General features: G+C 36.8%; 1 protein-coding gene across 1 annotated transcript in view; it reads left to right on the forward strand.

Annotated features, from left to right (window-relative positions):
* The window catches only part of FAF1 (Fas associated factor 1), a 525,932-nt gene that overhangs the window by 376,534 nt on the left and 127,026 nt on the right, over positions 1–22,372 (forward strand). Inside the window, exon 13 of the mRNA XM_004699438.3 lies at positions 6,898–7,052. Within this exon, the coding sequence (XP_004699495.1) occupies positions 6,898–7,052 (155 nt within the window). The remainder of the gene's footprint in view (positions 1–6,897; positions 7,053–22,372) is intronic.

Genomic DNA, 22,372 nt, shown 5'->3' on the forward strand with positions numbered 1-22,372 from the left:
AATTAACCTAAATAAAAGAATAAAGACATAGAAAATAAAAATTTACTGTGTCACCAAAAGGTAATTAACTTCAGTATATGCACAAACTAGTTTAGCTTGTTTTTTTTAATTCACAATATTCTACATCTTAGTTGACCCACTGGACAATACTTGACAATATTTTAAAAACTGCTGAACACGTGTATCCAAAAATCATTGGAATTCCTAAGATTTTCAGCAAGAATGCATTATTATTATCAGTATATTTTTGATAAACTAATTTTAGTGTATAATCAGTCTTTTTCCCCGTATACCTCCCCCACTCGTAGTAAAATTTGGAAACAGCATAGATAAGTGCACGGTAGGTTCTTTTCCTTACTAAATGACCAAAATATGAGAGCAAAGAATGTTTGTTTACCACTGCCTTTCAAGGTGTATTTTATATTCCCGCTCATATTTTTTTTCTTTCTTAAAACACATTGTATTACCACCCTTAGAATAACAGTATCCGAAAAGTCTTCTCTCCTCTTACAGATCCCTGTGCTTTGAAGTACGTAAACAAGAAAACATTAGTGCAGAGTTGTGTGCTGCCGTAGGAGCCCTGTTGGCACTGTTGGGTAAGCGCTGGGCTGCTAACCCACCAGTGACTCCTCCCGAAAAAACTGAGTCTTTCTGCCCCTGTCAAATTTACAGCCTTTGAGTCAGATTCAACTTGTTGCTAGTGAGTTAGGTGCTGCTTTCCATATTTTCTGTTTTATTACTCTGCTTCTTGTTGTTAGTGTTAGCCAACTTGATTGCCATGTATGTTGAGTAAAACTGCTACATAATCTTCAAGACTTATTTTTAGAATGAAGATGATCAGACTTGTCTTCAGAGTTGCATCTGGGTGGGACCACACATACGGAGCTCTTATTACCAAACCACACTCACTGCCATCAAGTCAATGTGAACTCATAGCGACCCCTTAGAACAGTGGTTCTCAACCTTCTAATGCCACGACCCTTTAATACAGTTAATACCTCATGTTGTGGTGACCCCTAACCATAAAATTATTTTTGTTGCTACTTCATAACTATAATTTTGCTACTGTTATGAATCAGGCAACCCTTGTGAAAGGGTTGTTCGACCCCCAAAGGGGTCCTGACCCACAGGTTGAACACCACTGCCTTAGGACAAGATAGAATTGCCCCTATGAGGTTCCGAGACTGTAACTCTTTATGGGAGTAGACACCCCCAGCTTTCTCTCAAGGAGTGGCTGGTGGTTTTGGACTGCTGTCCTTGCAATTAGCAACCCAGTGCATAACCACCCGGACTCTGGAGAGTTTTTAATACAGTGCTTGCCAAATAGCATTTAATAATGATATTGATAATAATTCTGGTTGTTGTGGTGATGACACTGATGATAGGAAGGGGAACTAAGAGGGAGGAAGGAGAAATAAAACAAGTGCCAGTGTATACTAAAAAGTCATTTCTTACCGGAAATCGTACACTGAAACTCCTCAGGTGGGTTGCAGGGAAAGGAACATTATTAACTGCCATTTTCGAAAATATTTGTCTTACTAGCTTTAACATCATTGAACACTCCAACTATTGAATGTTCTGATATTTCATAAAGAAACCGCAACACTTCCTTTTCATACTGACAGCAAATATTTTCTGTCTGTTCTATGCCTGGCTTGTTTTAAGGTATTGCTTCCTGTTCTAATGATATATGATGTTATGATGCTGTTTCTAAATACAACACCTACTTTAACTCAAGGCCAGATCACATTGGTCATTGTCAGCTTGTCATTTCCTAGCTCCTGGGTTTAAAAATGTGTAAATTCGTGAGGCCCTTAACACATTATCAGTAGTAGGAAAAATAAAGGAGCTGTTTAATCTTTTTTTTTTGTTGAGCTGTTTAATCTTTAACACAGTTTCATATCAATTATTTCTCTTGAATTTGCTTTTAAAATCTTTGATTTTTCACCATAGTCCAGGAATCTTCATCCTGACACACCTTTTCTGGACTCATTATCAGCCAGTACTGTAAAGTGGTACTTTACCTACTTTATCCAGGATAATTACAATAACCCATCCTGTCCCATAGGCACAGCTAGCTGGTAAGTGGCAGAGCTTAGTTTAGGATAGATGTGTTACTTTGACTTGATTTTACACCATGTTAGACAAAGATTAGACTACTAAGAGGGAGTCTTGACAAAACGTTGGGTAGTGTTCAATTGTCTTTGTTTCCTATGATTATGAAGACCCTGTACTAAATTAGAATGAACTAATAAAATGTAGTTTTTAACACTTCAACCTTGCACTTATTATTTAAAAACAAAAACAAAAAAACTCACTGCAGGTGAATCAGTTCCAACTCAGAGTCATCCTATAGGACAGATTAGAACTACCCTGTGAGTTTCCAAGATGGAAAACTCCCGGAGTAAAAAGTCTCATCTTTCTATTGTGGAGCTAGCTGCTGGTGGTTTTGAACTGCTGACCTGTTTAGAGGCCCAATGCAGTTAGATTTTTACTTCCCCACGTACCTCCTTCCCGTCTTAACTCTTTGAGGGCAAAGAGGATTTTTTTTCATTCACCAAAGTATTCTTAATGCTAACATATAGGCAATCTGTAAATTCTTTTGAATTAAATTATTAGTGGGCCAAAGGAAAACAGCTGATTGTAGTAATGGAAAATAAAACGTTTTTCCTATTCCTTTTTTAATATACTAGATGCCCCTTCCCCACAAAAGTTGTTCTCTCATTTTTTTGCCATTTATCCAATCGCACATTGGTTGATATGTTGGACCCAGTTCCTACTATTTTAGCCTCTGCCTAATTGAGCTGAATAAAATCAAAATCTTTGATTTATTTGTGTATCATTTAATCTGAGGTTTATGATACCCAAATTTAATAGCATTTGCATATTATCAAGAATCTGAATGTTTTATTCATTACCTGTTTATTGTGTTTATTCACTATCACATAGTAGAAGGAAAAAATGAGCATGTTGAAAACTTATTTTATCAGAGTGACAATTATTTTAAAGTTGTTCATTTTCTATTTTGAAATTAACCGTGGAAGTACCCCCAGTCTGAAGACTCTTTCTTTTACTTTTTAAAAAATCATTTCCATTATCACATTTCAGTGTAGGGCTTAAAATGGGAATTTTTTTTTTAAGTATGTTTTCCTGGCATCTCATGTTTAACAGTGTCAGGGTTTGTGTCCCTGGAACGAAAACTGTTTCTCCAGAGCCTTTTTTCTCTCCGCTTCCAGTGAAAAGAGGGGCGAGGCGAGCCAGTCGCTTACCACAAAGCAGTTCCACCACAAAGGAAAGATTAAGGGTTTAGAGAGAGGTCAATGTGGGTTTTTCTCTAACTAAACACTTTCCTAAAGTTTCCTTGTGGAAAAATAATGAAGTCATCTCAGAGTTTTTAAAGAATTTTTATTTCTTTTTCACCGTCTGCATTCGCTTGTCTTCTCAGCATGGATGTTTAATCTTCCTAGGCTTTGTGAATTGGCCCAAATGAATAAGTGGTGAGCTGGCTCTCTAGGAGCTCTGAGGCTTATTCTAAGGGCCTAATCACTGAGTAAACACATCTCTGCCCTCCCTCTCACAACTGCGATATAATAGTGGAGATTCTAGCACAGTAACCTGGATATTGCAGGGACCAGTGCTTTGAAATGCAGAATGGTTGATCCCCCAAAACAGACAGTGCCTGATCTTCGCCTGCCTCTTTCTTCTTTTTTAAATTAAATATTGCCAAAGAGATGCTGTTTTATTGCTTGATATTGTGCATTAGTGCCCTGGATTTCCAAGTTTAGTTTCAGTCAACACTGTAGGCTGCACTTATAGGGAACTCTGCATGTTGGGTTTCTTAGTAGCCTATTCGGCACATGTGTATTTGGTTTGGAAAAACATTTAAATTAAATCAGTGAGATAGCAATGTAAATCACTAAGCTCTTTCCCAAACTCTAGTGTTCCATTGCAGTGTTCTTGAGAGAAATAGGCATTTTAAAGATTTAGCCATTGCCATTGTTGGTTGGAAATATGCTGATTTAAAAGTGGACAGGTCTCTTGTTCCCAATGTCTCATTAAATGTAGTTGCTGAGATACGATCAAGCAACATTAGAGGTTGTCATCCCTCTATCTATTGAGCTGGAGCACTCCTAAGAAGAGGGCCTCTGAATTTATTTGTGCTGTCAGGTTCACATTCCTTTTCCCAAAGCAGCAGATTTGTTGATTTGTGTACGAAAACTGATTTATTTGGTATTGCCATTATCATTGAATGCCTTTGTTTTCGCCATACATTGGTAGCAAATTTAGATTATTTCATTAAACACACTGGAACTTATGCTAACTTGGGAATGCAAAGAAGACCGAGACAGACCAGGCTTCTCCTTGAGAGACTTAGTTGGATGGAAAACTGGTAAGCAAATATTAGTAGGAATAGGTAGACACCCAGAAAAGGAAGCACATGGCTCTGCATGAGGGAGCACTCAGGAAAGGTTTTATAGAGACATTTGCTTTGAGCTTTAAAGGATGAGTAAAGATTTGCCAAATAGGAATCTCTCTAACAATGTATCTGATTACAAACTTTCTCCAAGCAAAAAACAAACTCACTGCCAGGTAATGATATATGTAGACATCAACATAGATGAAGAAACAATGAGTCTTATTCACCATTTTATCACCTCCTGCTGGGCTTGGCACAAAAGAGTATTTCAATAATTCCTTGTAGAACAGTGGTTCTCAACCTTCCTAATGCTGTGACCCTTTAATACAGTTGCTCATGTTGTGGTGATCCCTCAACCATAAAATTATTTTCATTGCTATTTCATAACTGTAATTTTGCCAGTGTTATGAATCGGGTGACCCCTGTGAAAGGGTCACCCAAAGGGGTCATGACCCACAAGTTGAGAACTGCTGTTGTAGAGCAAATGGATAAATGAATTAACACATAAAAGCAGAGTGGGGATCAGCTGGCCCTCTTACACGCAAGAGCCCTATTCTGATTCCCTTTACATTATATTTCTGAGAACTCAAGAAGCACTGATGTTATGAGCAGTGGCCATTATACCATCTCCTTCTTTTGTGAGTCCTGCATCCGTGACCACAGTGTGATTGATTTCTCTTCTCTGGCTCTTGTATCAGAAATAGAACACAGTGCTTGGAGGTCAGACTGTCTGCTTTCATTTCTAGTGTACTGCTGTCCAACTAGCTGTGGGATTGGGTTCATATCAGCTGGTCTAAGCCTCAATTTCCTCATATGTTAATGTAAGAATACCTGTTTTTCACATTTATTCTAGGAATTAAAGTAGATACTGGTATCAAAATAACAGTCCCTCTTCAAATAGTAGGTCTGGCTACCCTCATCTGCTGTAAAATTTGCCTTTGAAGGAAATTTTTGTGATTGCTTTTTATTGTTATAATTTGGCTTTTTTTGTCGAGGAAATTTCAAACCACAGACTTGTTTAGCCTTTCATCAGCTTGAGCCCTATACTGTACAGATATTCCTTACTCTTTAAAAGTTCACTTCACGCTACTTTGCTTTTACAAAAGACCTATATCAGTACCTGCTTTTGCTAACTGAAAGAAATCCCAAGAGGATTTTCATCTATAAACAATATAAGGCAAAAAGCGAAACTAGTGTTGAGCGTTTGTTTTGCAGCGAGCCTTTTAAGAGGCAGCGCCTACCCAGATCAATGAGAATGGCATCGCCCAGCTCCTTTGCCAGGAACTACACTCAGCGTCTCAGCATCAAACCACCTTAGCTTAGAACTCTGTGAGCACTATCTTTTAGGTTTCGTGTGTTATTTGGTATGATTTGCTCTGTTATTTTTGGGTCTTGACATACTCAAAAATGTTTCCCATGTAACTTAATAGTAATTGCATTTTGCTGTAAGCCATTTCAGCTTACCAAAGTTTGTCACAGGAAGGCTCTATTTTCAGATAGCAAGGGGAAAGCCTTTTATCAATAAAGATCTTTTTGCTTAGATTCTCATATATCAACTTACCCTTTACTCTCATCATGTTCATTTAATATGAAGAGAAAATTCTTGAAATTTTTCTTTGAGCAAATTTCACAAGTTGGTTTTTTTGTTTGTTTCCTTTATCATAAATCTTATCTTCCCATGTAATAATTATAGCTAATCTTAAACAGTTCTTGTACCAGAGTAGCACTAAAACCTTATTGAGCAATGTAGACTTTTGTCTTTAAAGCTAACATGTTGTAAATTATGTTATACAATTTCAGTTTATAGTTTTGGTTATTTTCATACCCAACTATGATAGAGGGCACTTGTGCAAATAAATAAGAGAACACCTTAAGGATTTTGAAAATTAACTTTGGAACTGAAATAAAACTTCAGACTTTCCCATTCAAGTAGAAAAGACAATTCTGTGTTCAGGTTTTTGAGAAAAAAAAAAATCTGTATGAGGGGGCATTTAGAAAGTTCAAGAAAAAATCCATTATAGTTTTCATTTCATTTCCCACATTGTTTTGAACCTCTCCCATATATGTGAGATTTGCCAGCTGAGTTTAGTATTTTTCTCTGCATAGTTGAATAATTAAAATTAGTATTTCTCTTATGTCAAATGTATTTGAAATGTGAAGAATGTAAATCCATTTTATTTTTTAAATTACCACTTTTTTTGCAGTTTCTGCTTGAAACAGACTTACATACGTTAATCGAAATCTGCAACAGACATCTGTACAATAGGAGATATAATCATCTTTGCATTTTAAGAGTGTAGGGAAGCAAAATTCATCCATATTAGTAGATGCTTTAGGAACCCAAAGTGTTAACATGTTCTTTCACGGTACAGCATTGGATATTTGTCTTTGCGATTCTTAATTGTGCCTTTACACCATTGAAGAAATATTACATTAGTGGATAATTTAATTGCTTATTGTTTATTTTCTTCTCTTTTCAGAGAAAGCTTCTTGCTATCTACCTCCACCATGATGAAAGTGTATTAACCAACGTGTTCTGCTCACAAATGCTGTGTGCTGAATCCATTGTCTCTTATCTGAGTCAAAATTTTATAACCTGGGCTTGGGATCTGACAAAGGATGCTAACAGAGCAAGGTAATAATGCTGTTCACAAGCTAGAAGTTGGGCGTCTTCTTCTTTTTTTTTTTTAAGTCATCGCTGTGCTTGTTTTCATTATTAACGTTTCTCAGCCTCAGATTAAATCTTCTACCATTACATTTCATTAGAATACACATAGCTATTTATTATTGTGAAAATATCCATTGACTTATAAAAAACTCTTTTTAATCAAAGATTCGCCCCAAAACAAAAATATATTTCTCTAGTCTTTGTTGCAATAAGTTACAGTAAGTTTCTATTAGGTTGTTGGACATTAGAAAAAAATCCAAATTTCTAATAATGTTCTGAAAAGGCAAGACAAATCTAACATAGGCTCTTAGTGGTAAGTTTACTTTTTTAGCTTCAGTGAAGAAGGCAGGATATTCTGGACCAGTCCAGTGGTATTGGTAATAGCTTAACTCTAGCATATGCTAATTGATGTAATCGCTTTATTGCACACATTCTTTTGCACACAGCTAGCAATACATTCATATTCTCAATAGGGAAAAATAATCCCTTGCCTAGCTGTCAGTATAAGTTTACTTAGTATGTTAATCACAATATCTGTGATAAATAATTCTTCATATTTTACCTGTTTGAGTTTCTCACATAAAATTTATTCCATCGTGTTTAATTACACATGTGGCCACAACATCACATGATGCTACTTTGAGTGTGTTAACACTATCGTAATCACAGTCTGCTGGTTTGTGAACAGGGAGATTAGATTAATTCATTTTAAAGCAAGTCTATAATAGTTAACTAATTTAAGCAATTATAGGACAATTCAAAATCATCAGATTTGTCTTTCTACTATTTTATGGCTCATTGAAGTTTTGGTTATTATTCAGGCTTTTTTTATATATATAACTTGAATCTGAAAAGAAAGATAATTCCTCCTTTAAATGTGAGGCAAAAGAATGTTGAAGCAATTTCTTCATTTAATACTACATATCTTTAAGCAGATGGTTAGGAAATTTCATAGGATGACTTTGTCTGCTTTGGAAATCTTCCCTGTTATACATAAATAAAGAACCTTTAGCACCTGTATTTGTTTAAATTAAATCAGGTTATTATTCACACTCAGTTAAAGGTGATGAAAAGCAGTGCCAAAAACAGATAAAAATGCAGCATCGAAGGTCTTTCATGAGGCAAAATACATAGGCTGGAGACTTGGCTAAACCTTTTGCCATTCACTGGCAGTAAGGAATCTCCTCCTTTCCTTTTATCCACAACTTGATGGAGAAGGAAACACTATTTCTAAACCATCTGTAGTGGCTAAGTTCAGCTGGCTACCTGCTGTTATTTTGTTCTATCCTCCATTTAATTCCTTAGTTCCTTTTATTTTACAATGACAAAAAATTGCAGTGTAGTTTCTTTTGAAAAACAGTGTTTGAGGGCTTTGCTTTTTTTTTTATGACTAGCAATCAACAGCCATGTAATTGCTTTGTTATGTTTTACTAAAGAAGTCTGTTAAGTAGCACAACTTTGATACACTAGTAATAAGAGTTTGCAGGTTACAGAGACACCTGTGGTGACCAAAGCGACAGAAGCTGCGTATTAGAAAGAGCCAGTACAGCTGTGTCCTATTAACTCCTTATGACACTTTTTTAAACACAAAATAAAGGCCTTGTTTAAGGCTTCAGAGCTGTTTCTCAATGAATTACAGGACTGACTATGAAGTATGACAGGATATTTTAATCCACATTTTAAAAAATGCAGCATCCCATGATTAAGTCACTGTCATGAAAATAGTGTGACATTAAAGACTTAAAATAATTTTCAAGATAATAAACATGTATGGAACAAACAAATGGAGTAGGGAGAACAAATGGAATTATTTCTGAAATTTAAGATACTTAGTATCCTTATTTAAAATCCAGTTACACATATTATGAATCAAAGACAATTTTCAACTAAAGCAATTAATATTTCTCTATGTAAGGCAAATGGGAAAATACACAGTTTACAAATACAAGATAAAAAAAATCACTGTAGTGGCTTGTTTCTAAAGGGGATTTCCTTAGATTCGTAAAACTGCACAAAAATCAACTAATTAAGTTAATGTGTTGCCTCAAAAAAGGCTTAACTTAGCCATAGTTTTCTTACTGTTTGTCATAGATACATCTAAATAAAAGTGTGTAATTGAATTTCCTGCTCTATGATCTTTCTTGGATATTTATCACCACACTTATCTAAAGGTGTTTGTCATGAAAATTGAGTGCATGATCTATTTGATGCTTTTAACATGGAGAAACAAAACCTCAAAATTTCACTAACTCAGTAGAGGACTACTATTATTTCATTACCACTAATATTTATTGATCAGTGATGTAATTGTACCATCTTTGCATACTTTCATATGACCAGCAAGTTGGGTAGATTAATGTGAAGACAGGTCAAAAAGTATTGCTATAAACTTATAGAAACCTATATTAAATAAAAATATCAAAATGTGACATTTTTATTTCTTAACATAGCATGTATGTAGGTCTAGACCCTTCTGAGGTATTTCCATCTCTAGCCCTTCTCTGAAGAACTCTGTAAACGCCTATATATACTGCAGCACAACATCCGGTAGGACAGCAGTTCTCAACCTGTGGGTTACGACCCCTTTGGGGGTTGAATGACCCTTTCACAGGGGTCACCCAATTCATAACAGTAGCAAAATTATAGTTATGAAGTAGCAATGAAAATAATTTCATGGTTGGGGGGGTCACCACAACACGAGGAACTGTATTAAAGGGTTACGGTCTTAGGAAGGTTGAAAACCACTGCTCTAGGAACTCATTATGTTTCTTTAAATGTTCCTTGAATTTTGAGAAAAAAAGAAGTCTAAAGGGATAAGGTCAGCGCTCTGGGATGGATGAATAGAATAGAGTTGCTCGATGAAATTTTCATAGGACAGCCCTTACTTCCAAGAGAATGAGCAGAAACTTTACTGTTATGGGAGAAAAAAATCCTTGGTACAGCCTCCCTGGCCTTTTCCTCATGAATGTAGCTTTCAGTTTTCTTAAAACATCTTCCTAATAAGCCCCAGTGATTACTCTGTGTGCTTTAAGAGACACGATCAAGATGACTCCTTAATAGTTGTCATAACTTTCTGAGCTGACCTCTCTGCCTTAAATTGAACTCGCCTAGTGGATCCCCTCAGAAGCCACTGTTTTGATTGGACTTCTTTTTTAAGGCTCCTTAACGAGACTTAGAAAATGTATTCCTGAGAGAACTTGTCTGCAACCATCACTTGTCACAGAGACATACTTAAACACATCTTGTTTAGAATAAAGTCACGCATGTATGAACTGGAATCCTAGCAGCAAAACTTCTTTTATTTCCCTTAATATATGAAAGGGAGAGGAGCTGTGGTGAGGCTGTGAGCTGGTACTAGGCTACCAACTGCACAGTTGGTGATTCAATCTTGCCATAAGAGAAAGATGAGGCTCTCTGCTCCCATAAGGATTTACCATCTCGGAAACCCTACATAGGATCACTTTGAACTGGGTTGGTTAGAGACTTGGAAGTGGAGAAGTAGTATCCAGGCATACAAATAAAATTGGATTTCCTATGATCTATGATTTCTTTATGACTACTGTAATTGTTCAGTGAACTGTGTTTCTAGCCCCATGTATGAGTACTATAGTTCAGGCTAATCATATAGGTTTAGAGAATCCTAGGCCTGAGAACTACTTAACCTGGATGTTGTTTTGTCTGGAATAATAACTGAGGACATTAATGCCCGATTAGGAAAGAACTGGCAGGTAAATTTACTTTTGCTTAAGGAATGCTCTAATGAAGTCTATAAAAGCCTTGGCCCTCCATTCACAATTTACTGTGAAATTTTGATGTATGAAGAATATAAGTGAAGGATATTGAACTAAGAGAATGTGTTTGGTAAAGTTGGAAGACTGTAAGTGTCACAAAATATGAATCTCTTTCACATTATAATATCTTGGTTTCTCTAGCAAACCAGATTTTTAAAGAAACCGATTTCCATAGAATACCACTATTTTGTACTATGAGATGATGTTTTGAATTTCCCACATCAGAAATGACTCTTTCTGAGTTGAGTATGTAATTGACCAACCCATATCTATATAAAATGGTTTAGAATAATTGTAGCTTTCTCTGGAAACATCCAAAATATGTGTTGACACTTCAAGCTTTAGCAGTAAAAGCATGTGCCTGGATTCTGCCCAACTAAATGTGCTCTGCTGAGACGGAAACCAACTTACTGCCATTGAGTCGATTCTGACTCTTTGTGACCTTGTAGGACAGAAGAGAATTGCCCGTGTGGGTTTCCGAGACTATAAATCTTTATGGGAGTAGAAAGCCTCAACTTTCACCTGAGGACCAGATGGTGGGTTCAAAATGTTGACCTTGTAGTCCATTGCATAATCCACTATGCCGCCTAGGCTCCTGATCTGCTGGAAGGACTTAGTTATTTTATATGTCTTACTAAACAAGGCACCTAATTTCTAGGAGAAATAAACTCAGTATTTGTTAAATACATGTTTGTATCCGATTCTATTCAGGAATGTTAATTATAATCTCAACATTGCACGTGTAAATTTGAGTTTATTCCTTTGAAAACTGTATAGTCTTACCTTTGCAGGTCTAGTTGGATTTCAGGGCCTTTCTTTAAACTATAGCCATAAAAGCTTTGCTAGTCTTAAGAAGTACCTAAGAGTATAATTTACTAAATATTCATTTGCTCAGTGTTTGTGGTAGAAATAGTAGGATAAATCTAAAAAGGAAAGAGTTAGAAAGGGGTTGTTAGTTGTCATTAGATGCCATTGAGTCAGTTACAACTCATTGCGACCCTCTGTGCAACAGAAGGAAACACTGCCTGGTCTGGCATCATCCTCACAATTGTTATATGTGAACCTATTGTTCCAGCTGTTGTGTCAGTTCATCTCCTTGAGAGTCTCCCTCTTTTTGCTGACCTTCTACTTTACCAAGCATAATGTCCTTCTCCAAGCACACTGGTCTCCTGATAACAAGTCTGAAATACGTGAGGATAAACCTTGGCATCCTTTCTTCTAAGGAACAATCTGACTGTACTTCATCCAAGTCAGATTTGGTAGTTCTTCTAACAGTACATAGCACTTGGAATATTCTTTACCATCATCATAATTCAAATGCATCAATTCTGCAGTCCAACTTTTGCATGCATATGAAGCCATTCAAAGTTGCCTGGCTTGGGTCAGGTCCACCTTAGTCCTCAAAGTTACCTCCTTACTCTTCAACACTTTAAAGAGGTCTTATGCCTCAAATTTGGCCAATGCAATATATCATTTGATCTCGTGACTGCTGCTTCCATGACCATCAATTGTGGATCCAAGCAAAATGAAATCCTTGACAATGTTAATCTTTTTCTTCGTTTATCATGGTATTTTCTATTGGGCAAGCTGTGAGGATTTTTTTCACGTTGAGTTGTAGTCCATATTGAATTATACAGTCTTTCATTTGCTGATGGGGTTCAACTCAGAGAAAAATGGAAATAGGCAGGCACTAGTAACGAGGAGCTCAGTTGACAGGATTATTCATTCAGCTGCTAACTGAAAGGTCAGTGGTTCCAATTCACCAACCAATTGAGCAAGAGAAAAGACTTGTTTAATTTCCTCTTGTAATTATTTCAATGTAGGAAACTCAAAGGAGCAGTTTTGCACTGCTCTGTAGGGTCACTGTGAGTGAGAATTGATTTGACAACACAAATCAATCATATTAACAGAGAGCCTGCATTTGCTTCTAAAAATGACTTAAAAATATCTTAAGGGAGGTATATACTCATTGAGTAAACGTTTACTGAATATTTCTATAAACCAAGAGTGGTGCTATGCACTGAGGGTGAAAAGTTGAGTAAACATTCATTGTCTAGGTGATAAACCAGATATAAGAGCAAATATATAAGGTATGTACAAGGTACTTTGGGACTATAGGAGGGGTCTTCAAAACACTTGAAGGATAATGGAGTTTTTCCTTGAACTTCATAGCCTCCATCGTAGAGAAAATTCATACGGTTTCTACTTTAGGGGACAAGGGAAGGGCTTGAGAAGTTGACATGTGAAAAGATGAATTCAAATTTTACTCTTTCTGTTCAAAGATTTTTTTTCTCACTAGTAGCGTTCCTAGTCTATTGGGTTGCAAATAATTGCTGTTCTTTAAAGAAGGTACTGATATTTAAAACTTCACATTTAGATATCTGAAATGAGGAATCAGTGATTGAGATAATTGCGGAGGAGAGAAAAAATAGAGGAAGCTGCCCAACTAATGTAATCCTGTATGATCAGAACCAGAGATGATTCAGTACAACCAATTCTGATGGACAGATGCAAAGAAATAATTTTGTTAATGATTCATCTCAATTCTGGCATCTTCTTACAGGCAGATAACAAAGTAGAGTTGATAACCCCATTTGAATGTGTAACATGTAGAAAATCATCGTGGATGTAACTATTACAGTACAAATATTTTTGAGGACCATGTATTCTTAGTGTATGACTGCTTATCTATAAAAGAATATTTTCCTTAAAAAAAGAGTATTTTCTTAAAATTAAGAATAAGTATCATCTTCAGGAGATCATGGCTCTCCCCATGTTTCTCTTGCCTTAACTTGGGTTAAATTGTACGATCTGTATACCCCCATAATATGTTGTTGTTGTTGTTGTTGTTGTTGTCACTGTCACTTCTGACCAGTAGTGATCCTAATAACGTACAATGGAATAAAATGCTGTCCAGTCTTGCACCGTCCTTACAATCATTACTATGCTTGAGCCCGTTGTTGCAGCCACAGTGTCAGTCCAACTCATTGAGGGTCTTCCTCTTTTTCACTACCCCTTTATGTTTTCAAGTCTAACGTCCTTCTCCAGGGACGTCCCCCTCCTGATAACATGTCCGAAGTACCTGAAATGAAGCTTCACCGTTTAACTTCTAAGGAGCATTCTAGTTGTACGTATTTCAAGGCAGATTTTTCATTCTTCGACAGTCCATGATATATTTAATTTTCTTCTCCAACACCATAACTCAAAGGTAGCAAGTCTTCATTCTACCATATTCTTTAACCAACTTTCACATGCTTCTATATATTCCTATATTAATTTGTATTACTGACATTCCTTACCTGTTTGGTCATCACCCTGCCATATCAGCTCCTTGAGACTAGAAAGCTATGTCTGCAACCCCAACTCTTTACCCTGTACCTTAAAAGATAGTAGATAGTTCTGTACTTATTTTAATCTTAATTTAATCTCTAAAAGATTTATTGAAAAATAATAGATTTAACAGAACATTGAATAGGAGGAAGAATATTAGTAATGTTGTTATATCCTTCTGATTGTGTGTTCTTCCTCATCCACTAATAGGATTGATAAAGCTAAAGCCTTTATTCAACTTGCAGAATGCTCTAGAAATTTCCATACTGGGTTATGCCTTCTAATAGTCCTATAGAGAATATTTGGCCAATGCTCATGTATCTCAGGCAATCCAGGCCATCTAGGAAGAGGCTTGAATGGCAACACAAATGAATTAACTTACTGTTTCCAGATTTTTTTTAAAAAAGCTTTCCAAATGTCTGTATGATACCCCAGAAACAATTTGCCTCCAAATTGAACCATCCTGGGATGCTACTAAACCTTCTTCAGGGGTGGTAATAATGATTAACATAAATATGTTCATAAGGCTATAACTGCTAAAGTAGCTACACTATGAAATAAGCCAGGCAAGTTCCATTGGGCACCATCAGAACTAACAATATAAAACACAGAATTTGTTTTTCCCTGGAGGTGCTGGGATGCAACTGCAAGGTTGGGGCTTCAACCCTACCAGCTGTTCCATGGGAGAAACCTATCTGCTCCCATAAAATTGTGCAGCTCAGAAATCCTATTTTTGTTAAGTGTCATCGAGTTGGTTCTAATTCAACAACTCCATGTACAACAGACGGAAACGCTACCATACCCCGAATTTGTTCTTACGTTTGAACCCATTGTTGGAGCCATTGTGTCAGTCCATCTTGTCTAGGGCTTTCCTCTTTTGCTCCTTTTCTACAGAACTCTGATAGAGGGTCACTATTAGTTGAGATGAACTGGAGAGTGATAGGTTTTGATTTCTTAGGGCTAGTTGGATGCCTTTGGGGTACATGGAAGCATTAGTTAATCACTATCCTCCATGTTGAGCTATAGATTCTTGGATAAAGTTGCTTCATCAAGGAAAGACACTTCCAATATATAAGATAGTCAACCAGTATTGACCACTATTACCCTGTTTCTCCGAAAACAAGACAGTATCTTATATTAATTTTTACTCCCAAAGATGTGCTAGGTCTTATTTTCAGGAGATGTCTTATTTTTCCATGAAGAAGAATACAGTACACATTTATTTCCCAAAAAAAGGAAATTTATTACCTGTATACGGTATGGTAGTAGTTGTCATCACAAACCAGCATAACCAGACAAACTGAATCCTACAGTATCAAGAATTTCTTGTTACTACCATTATTTCCATGTATAACAATCTATGGCACATTTACTTGCACTTCCTGTCTGCTCCGGCTGTGCTGCAGCCAACAGTGAGCTGCGTGGCGGCGCCCACCGTTACGGTCCAGAGTTACGGTAGCTTCGGGGGACCGTATTATGTTCGCGGAGGTCTTATTTTCGGGGGATGCCTTATATTTCAGCGAGAGGCAAAACTGTAAGTAGGTCTTATTTTCAGGGGATGCCTTGCTTTCGGGGAAACACGGTAAGTGGTTTATGAGTATCCCTTAATTCGGGAGTAGGAACCTATAAAATAAATATCTCATTTTTCCAACCTACATAGGTGCTGTTTTATGTGATCTAATTCTAGAAACTAATATTAAAGCATTGAATTTAACCAAGCCTGCCTTCTAACTGGTTTGGTCCATTTCGAGCCCTCTTTCACCCCAAATATATTGAATCAAAAACTACAGTTTTGTTAGCTCTCCAGATCATTTTTATATTTACTGATTCTTATGTAATAGTGTTGCATAGTGGTGACACATTGGGCTGTTAACTGAAAGGTCAGCAGTTCAAAACCACCAGCTGCTCCATGAAAGAAAGAAAGAACTTTCTGCTTCCATAAAGAGTTACAGTCTCGGAAATTCACAGACACAGTTTTACCCTGTCCTCTAGGGTCGCTGAGTGACATCGATTAAGTGGCAGTGAGTTTGGTTTTCAGTTTAGGTATCCAGAAGAATCACTTGGGGGTCTTGTTAAAATGTAAATTCTGATTCAGTATATCTAAGGTGGGAAAGCAAATTCTCAGTAGAGGGTTGAAATGGAACAAACCAATTTGAAGCTTTGAATTTAACTGTTTTAGTGCCAAGTGGGTAATCAGCCAACTATGAGTGCTGAAGAATGACTTGCTTTATTTGAGTAAGTTCCTGAGGTGAAAATGTTTCCCACATCAGTGTCCATGCTACAAAGTGTTAAATCAGGCATTGCACGCACACGCTTTCTAGGCAGTGTTCAGAATAGCAGCAGACAGCGTCCTAGGAATTGCTGACAGTGTCTGAGCTACAGAGGTTGCATGTAACATATGCATCACATTGTATTCAATTCTGCTTGCACACTACCAGTGTTTATAGATGGGAATGCTCTTGTCTGAATAGTAGCTTTTGAACTTATGCCCTTGGGGGCAGTGTGTCAGGTCACTGCAAACTTCCACTGTTGCACTGACAGGTATTTGTTAGCCTTAATATTCAAGTGATAGTTTTCCACATTACTTAATCTTGGGCAAGAGTTAATTGACTTAAAGTACTTATTATCAGTGGGCTCTCTCCACCTGCACTTTCCATCTCAGTAATTAGTCATATTCACAGTGGCTAACCCTTAATTCCAAACCACTCAGTGGTTCATGCCTGGCTACTCTAACCCTATACTTCTTGTGATCCAGCAAATATAGCCCAGGTGTGGGTTCTGTGTTGGGAGACTCAGGGAGTGTTAATTTCCAGCTGCTACCCTAGGAGCAAATATAGATTCAGCAGAGGTAGTTAATAAAACAGATGGACATGTTGTGGTCAGGGTACTAAGACTTCTAGAGAGCCTTCATTCCAGCTTGTCATATAATTTCCCCAAATATCTTTATTCCATCTGTGCAAAATTTTTCTTCCAGTACTTTTAAAGGAAGTATATCGCCATCCTGAACATCCCAGGTCAAGGGCTTAATTAATGCTTTAAAATAAAGGTTCCAAAACACCAGGAGAGTTTGTCATTTTCTCCCTGGCTTGTTTTGTGAAGAGGGAGGAGAAGAGGTGAGGAGGAACCCCTCCTGTTCCATGATTACATCCTACCCACTCATTTTCTCCTTTTCTCCTCTGCGTTTGATTTTTAGTGGCGGTCTTAACAGAATGTCAAGATCAATTTGCAGCATGGTTTAACTCAAGGTTTGCGTTCTGCCAGCAGCAATTGTCCCTGCAAACAATGCCGTGTGTTCTTGTAACTTCAGAAGCTTTTAGAAGGATCATGGCAAGGGCAGCATCTAATGACTTTATTAGTATAGGGTTTCAAAATGGGCTCCGTAATTGTTCATATCTTTTTGTCAGCAAGTCATAATTACTGCTCAGCGCTGTCCAAGGGTGCACTTGTGAATAGTTTCCTAACAGTAGTAAAAGGAAAGGAAAGAGTGAAAGGACAAAAGGTGATGGCCTCATTCAATTGAGAACAACCCTGTCTGTATATAGATGATAGCTAACCTGTTTATAATACAATCATCAGTATTTTTAAAATAGAAGATTATCCATTTAAAATTGTTCTTGAGATAATTTTATATGAGCAGTGTATGAGCTTTTTTTTTTTCTTTTAACTCTCCTTTGGACACGTCCCTCTCTACTTCTTACCTAGTGTAAATGAAATGACCTGGTGGTAGCTAAATCAAAGCATTTGTGAAAATATAATAAGCAGAATTTGTCTGCAGTAATTTGATTGATGCTATTCAGAAATATGCATTTTTACTGGTGCCGTTATCAAGAACAAATCTATTTGCAACCTATTATTTGAAAAGAATAATGACAAACTGCTACTGTTGACAAGTCCAAAAGAACAACACTTAAGTTTTTATCAAATCGTATTTTCCCCATGCACTAAATCATAGGTTCCGAAACTTACTTGCCTTCTGTCAAATAAAAAATTTTCCCAGTGCCCCCTAGCAATTAAAAACTTTTATACTGTGGTCCATAATACAGGATGAAATGTAGCTATCTGCTTTTGACCCCTGGGTCATTCTAGCCTCCTCCCCAGGGAACTACATAACTTACTTTGAAAGTCACTGGACTAGAGCTTTCTTGATGCCTTACAAGTCTTCTCCTTGGCCTTTCTCCTTCGCACTCTGTGCTTTGGATAGTCTAGATATCGAATTCTATGAGAGTCACAGAATTTAAAAAATCATTACCTTCTTCAGATGTGTGAAGGTTTAGCTTAATACTAAACTTTTGCCTCTTTGTGCTCTGTTACTGAACCCTTTTCTATTCTGTGACTGCCTGTAGTGTTATATTGAAGTGCAAATATTCTCTCCTTATCACTAGTTAGCTGTGTGTTTTAAGATATACAGATTCAAGTAAATATGACTGCCAGAGATACTGATCCAGTTCTTACATAGGTTATCTAATTCTAAACTGAAGACATTTCTAGAATAAAATATCTTTTTAGTTGTTTGTTTTTAGTATATTGCATCATGTCTTTTGCTTTTCTTCTTGCTTAAAACCAAAAAGGTCTCGTAAAAGATGTTTGTTTTCTGCTGTCTCTGTTAATAATTTTACATCCATGATTATTTTTAAAGAATTTTTACTAATCATATCACTTATGCCATTTAAATTAGTAGCAGACTCTTCTTCTTTTATAAACACTAATAGTGAAATTGAGAAATTAAAAAAAGATATTTAATTCCATCAACTAAACCCAAATGTGGAAACTAAAACTAGTTTCTGAATTTTTCCCCAATATTTGCCCATCATTCTGGATATTATCAGTCTACAAATAAGCTTTAGTACCCAGTACTTTTGATGATAAACCAAAAAAAACCCACACTCACTACCATGAAGTCAATGCTGACTCACAGTGGCCCCCTGTGGGTTTCTGTGACTATTAACTGTTTATAGGTGTAGAAAGTCCACTCTTTCTTCCATGGAGCTGCTGGTAGTTTAGAACTGCCAAACATGAAGATCACTCTGCCACCAGGGGTCCTACTTTTGATAATAGAATCTGACAAATATACCACAAAAAAATTGAAGGGTAAATACCGTAGATATCTGTTAGTTGAAAATTAGGGAGTAAGGTAACATCATCTTTCTTATATGTCCAAGTAATTCCTAGGAAATAGATTGGTGTCTTTTCTTTAAGCATATGTTTGTGTTTTATTGTATTATAGTTTCTCTAGCTCTTAAAAAAAAGCCTATACACATTTAAGTATAAGCCAGCTGCTGTTCTTAGAATACTGATTTTTGGTACAATTATTTTCATAATGTGTAAGTAGTCAGGCATCATTTATAGAGAGCAATTATGAAGGGGGTACAGTAAGCCAGGGAGGGAGTATGAGAACAGCTGATAAGAGGCAAGTAATAAACATTTTATAACATTTTTTGGAGTTTTTATTTTCTCCTCAACCCCACCTCCCCCTTCCAATCCATGAAAATCAAGGGGTCAGCCTATTTGGCCTCAGACTTTTAACCCTTATTTCTCTAACACACTGTTCTCAGCCTTCCTAGTGACACGACCCTTTAATATAGTTCCTTATGTTGTGGTAACCCCTAGCCATAAAATTATTTTTGCTGCTACTTCATAACTGCAATTTTACTACTGTTATGAATCATAATGTAAATATCTTATATGCCGGATATATTTTCATTGTTACAAATTGAACATAATTAAAGCAGTGATTAATCACAAAAGCAATGTGTAATTATATACTTTGAAATATTTCTAGTTACAAATAAATGGAATTTTGTCTTGAAGCATGGTGTAGCATGGGTTAACAGTCTTAATATAACAACAGTAAACTACATTGCTACATTTTGTGACAGTATGTGTAAAAAGCCAGTGCCAGTGTGAAGGTTGAGATAGCTTTTTTCCTCACCATATCAGAAATTCTTGGGGCAGTCTTTGCAAGAGCACAACAAAGATCATCTTCCACAACAAGTCGACTTCTGTATTTAGACTTGATAACCAACAAGCTGGAAAACCCTGTTTCACAAAGATATGTTGTTGCAGATGGAAGAAGGCGCAACACAGTTTCAGACAAAACAGGATATGACTGCAAACATTTGATCCAGAATTTTGTAACTGGCATTGTAGAGAAATCAGTTCTCACTGCATGGCTGTTAATAAGTTCAGTGAACTTATCTTGTGCTGTCTCAGGAACATCTTCAACTCTGACTGTGAATGGGCTTCTGGCAAGTGCAAATGGGGTGTCAGGTAGATTTGCAAAGTACAATGAAATTTCGTCTTCAAGCATGTATGCAAGTGTTCTTTCACAGAAATTATCATCGTAATCCTTTTGTTTGGTTCAATGTCATGGTCCTCAAAGAAAGCAGATAAGGTAGGCAACATATAAATTTTATTTTCATCCAATTTTTTTTTTCCAAAGCTGAGTTTCATTTGGAATTATCAGATCTTTTCTGACAAATCAAGGCATGTTGCATTTGGTCCTTGCAAAGATAAATTTAACTCATTCAAGATGGCAACCAGTAAGTGATTTTCTGCAGTTCACTTTTTATCGCTGAAAATTGCTTTGAACTGCATTCTTGCTTTCTGATTAAAAAACGTTTTAAATTCATCACGAAGCTCAAAAACACATTTTAAAACTTTTCCTCTTGATAGCCATCTCACTTCACTGTGAAATAGCAGAGCATGGTTCAGCACATCCAACTCGTTGCACAGTTGCGAAAACAGTCAACTGTTTACAGTGCTCACCTTTACAAAATTGACAGAGCTTATGACACGTTTCATTACTGCTTGTAACTCTTGTGGCAGTGTCTTCGTTGCTAATTTTGCCGATGAATCATACAGTGAGTTCACATGACTTTTGGTGACTCATTCAGTGTCAAACGTTGAAATCCAGACCAACATCGTAGCATAACTGGAGCACCATCTGTACAAGCACCATAAGCCTTTTCCCAAGAGATCTTATGCTCTTTCAGAAATGAACCAACTGTGTCAAATACATCACGTGCAGTAGTTGTCATTTCAAGAGGTTTGCAAAAAAGAAACTCATCTTCAAAGTCGCCATCAATATACCTCACGTAAACCAATCACTGTGAACAGTTTGCAACATCGGTAGCTTCATCAAGCTGGATGCTAAATATTGGAAGTAGAGCAGATTTAATTTCCTGGATTACTTGATCAAGAATATCAGCAGACATGTCATCTATTCTTCTGTGAACAGTGTCGTTAGATAAAGATATTGCACTCAATTTCATAACATTCATCCCCAATCATAACTCGAACAATGTCTTTGGCCAATGGCAACAGTAAATCCTCAGCAATGGTGTGAGGTTTCATAGCTCTGGCGATTCTGAGTGCCACCCAATATGAAGCTTCAATGGCTGTTACATTTTGTTTGTGGTACTTGCTGCCAGTGTCAAGTCTGGCTTTCTTGAGTCCATCAGTTTTGCTTCTAAAATAGTTGGTGTCCTTGCCAGCAAAGCTCCGATGCTTGATATCAAAATGGCATTTTAGTGTGTTCGGCTTCATAGATTTGGCTGATAGAACTTCACAGCAAATAACAACACATTGCGGTTTCTCAATTCTTGCTGTAATTATTGAGGTAAAACCAAACTAAAAATTCCTCACTGTATTTTCTTTTCTTTACATTCTTCTCTACACAATCCATTGTTATGGGATGGTTTGCTAATGAAAATAATATATAACAATAGCCTTAATCAAAAGATGATACCTGGCATAGTTCAGTCAATACAGTTCATTAAAGTTTCCTATGATTTACCATTCTTTGTATTGTTTTGTTTTTTTACGTAGCTGTTACTCTCACAAGGGGGCAGTATTCACATCAACCACAGCTGAATATAAAAAGATCCATCAGCTGGTGCCTGGCTATCAAAATATATAGCGTCTGGGGTCTTAAAGGCTTGAAGACAAACAAGCGGCCATCTAGCTGAGAAGCATCAAAGCCCACATGGAAGAAGCACACAAGCCTGTCTGACCACGAGGTGTAGAAGGGACCAGTTATCAGGCATCAAAGAACTAAAAATCATATCAGTGGGTGCCCGCTTTACTAGCACAATCACTGAAGACAAACGTGTGCATAAGCAAATGTGGTGAAGAAAGCTATTGGTACCGGGCTATCAAAAGATAGAG

This window comes from Echinops telfairi, unplaced genomic scaffold (genome assembly GCF_000313985.2).
Source record: "Echinops telfairi isolate 266 unplaced genomic scaffold, ASM31398v2 ScPeMD7_443;HRSCAF=831, whole genome shotgun sequence".
Taxonomy (NCBI): domain Eukaryota; kingdom Metazoa; phylum Chordata; class Mammalia; order Afrosoricida; family Tenrecidae; genus Echinops; species Echinops telfairi.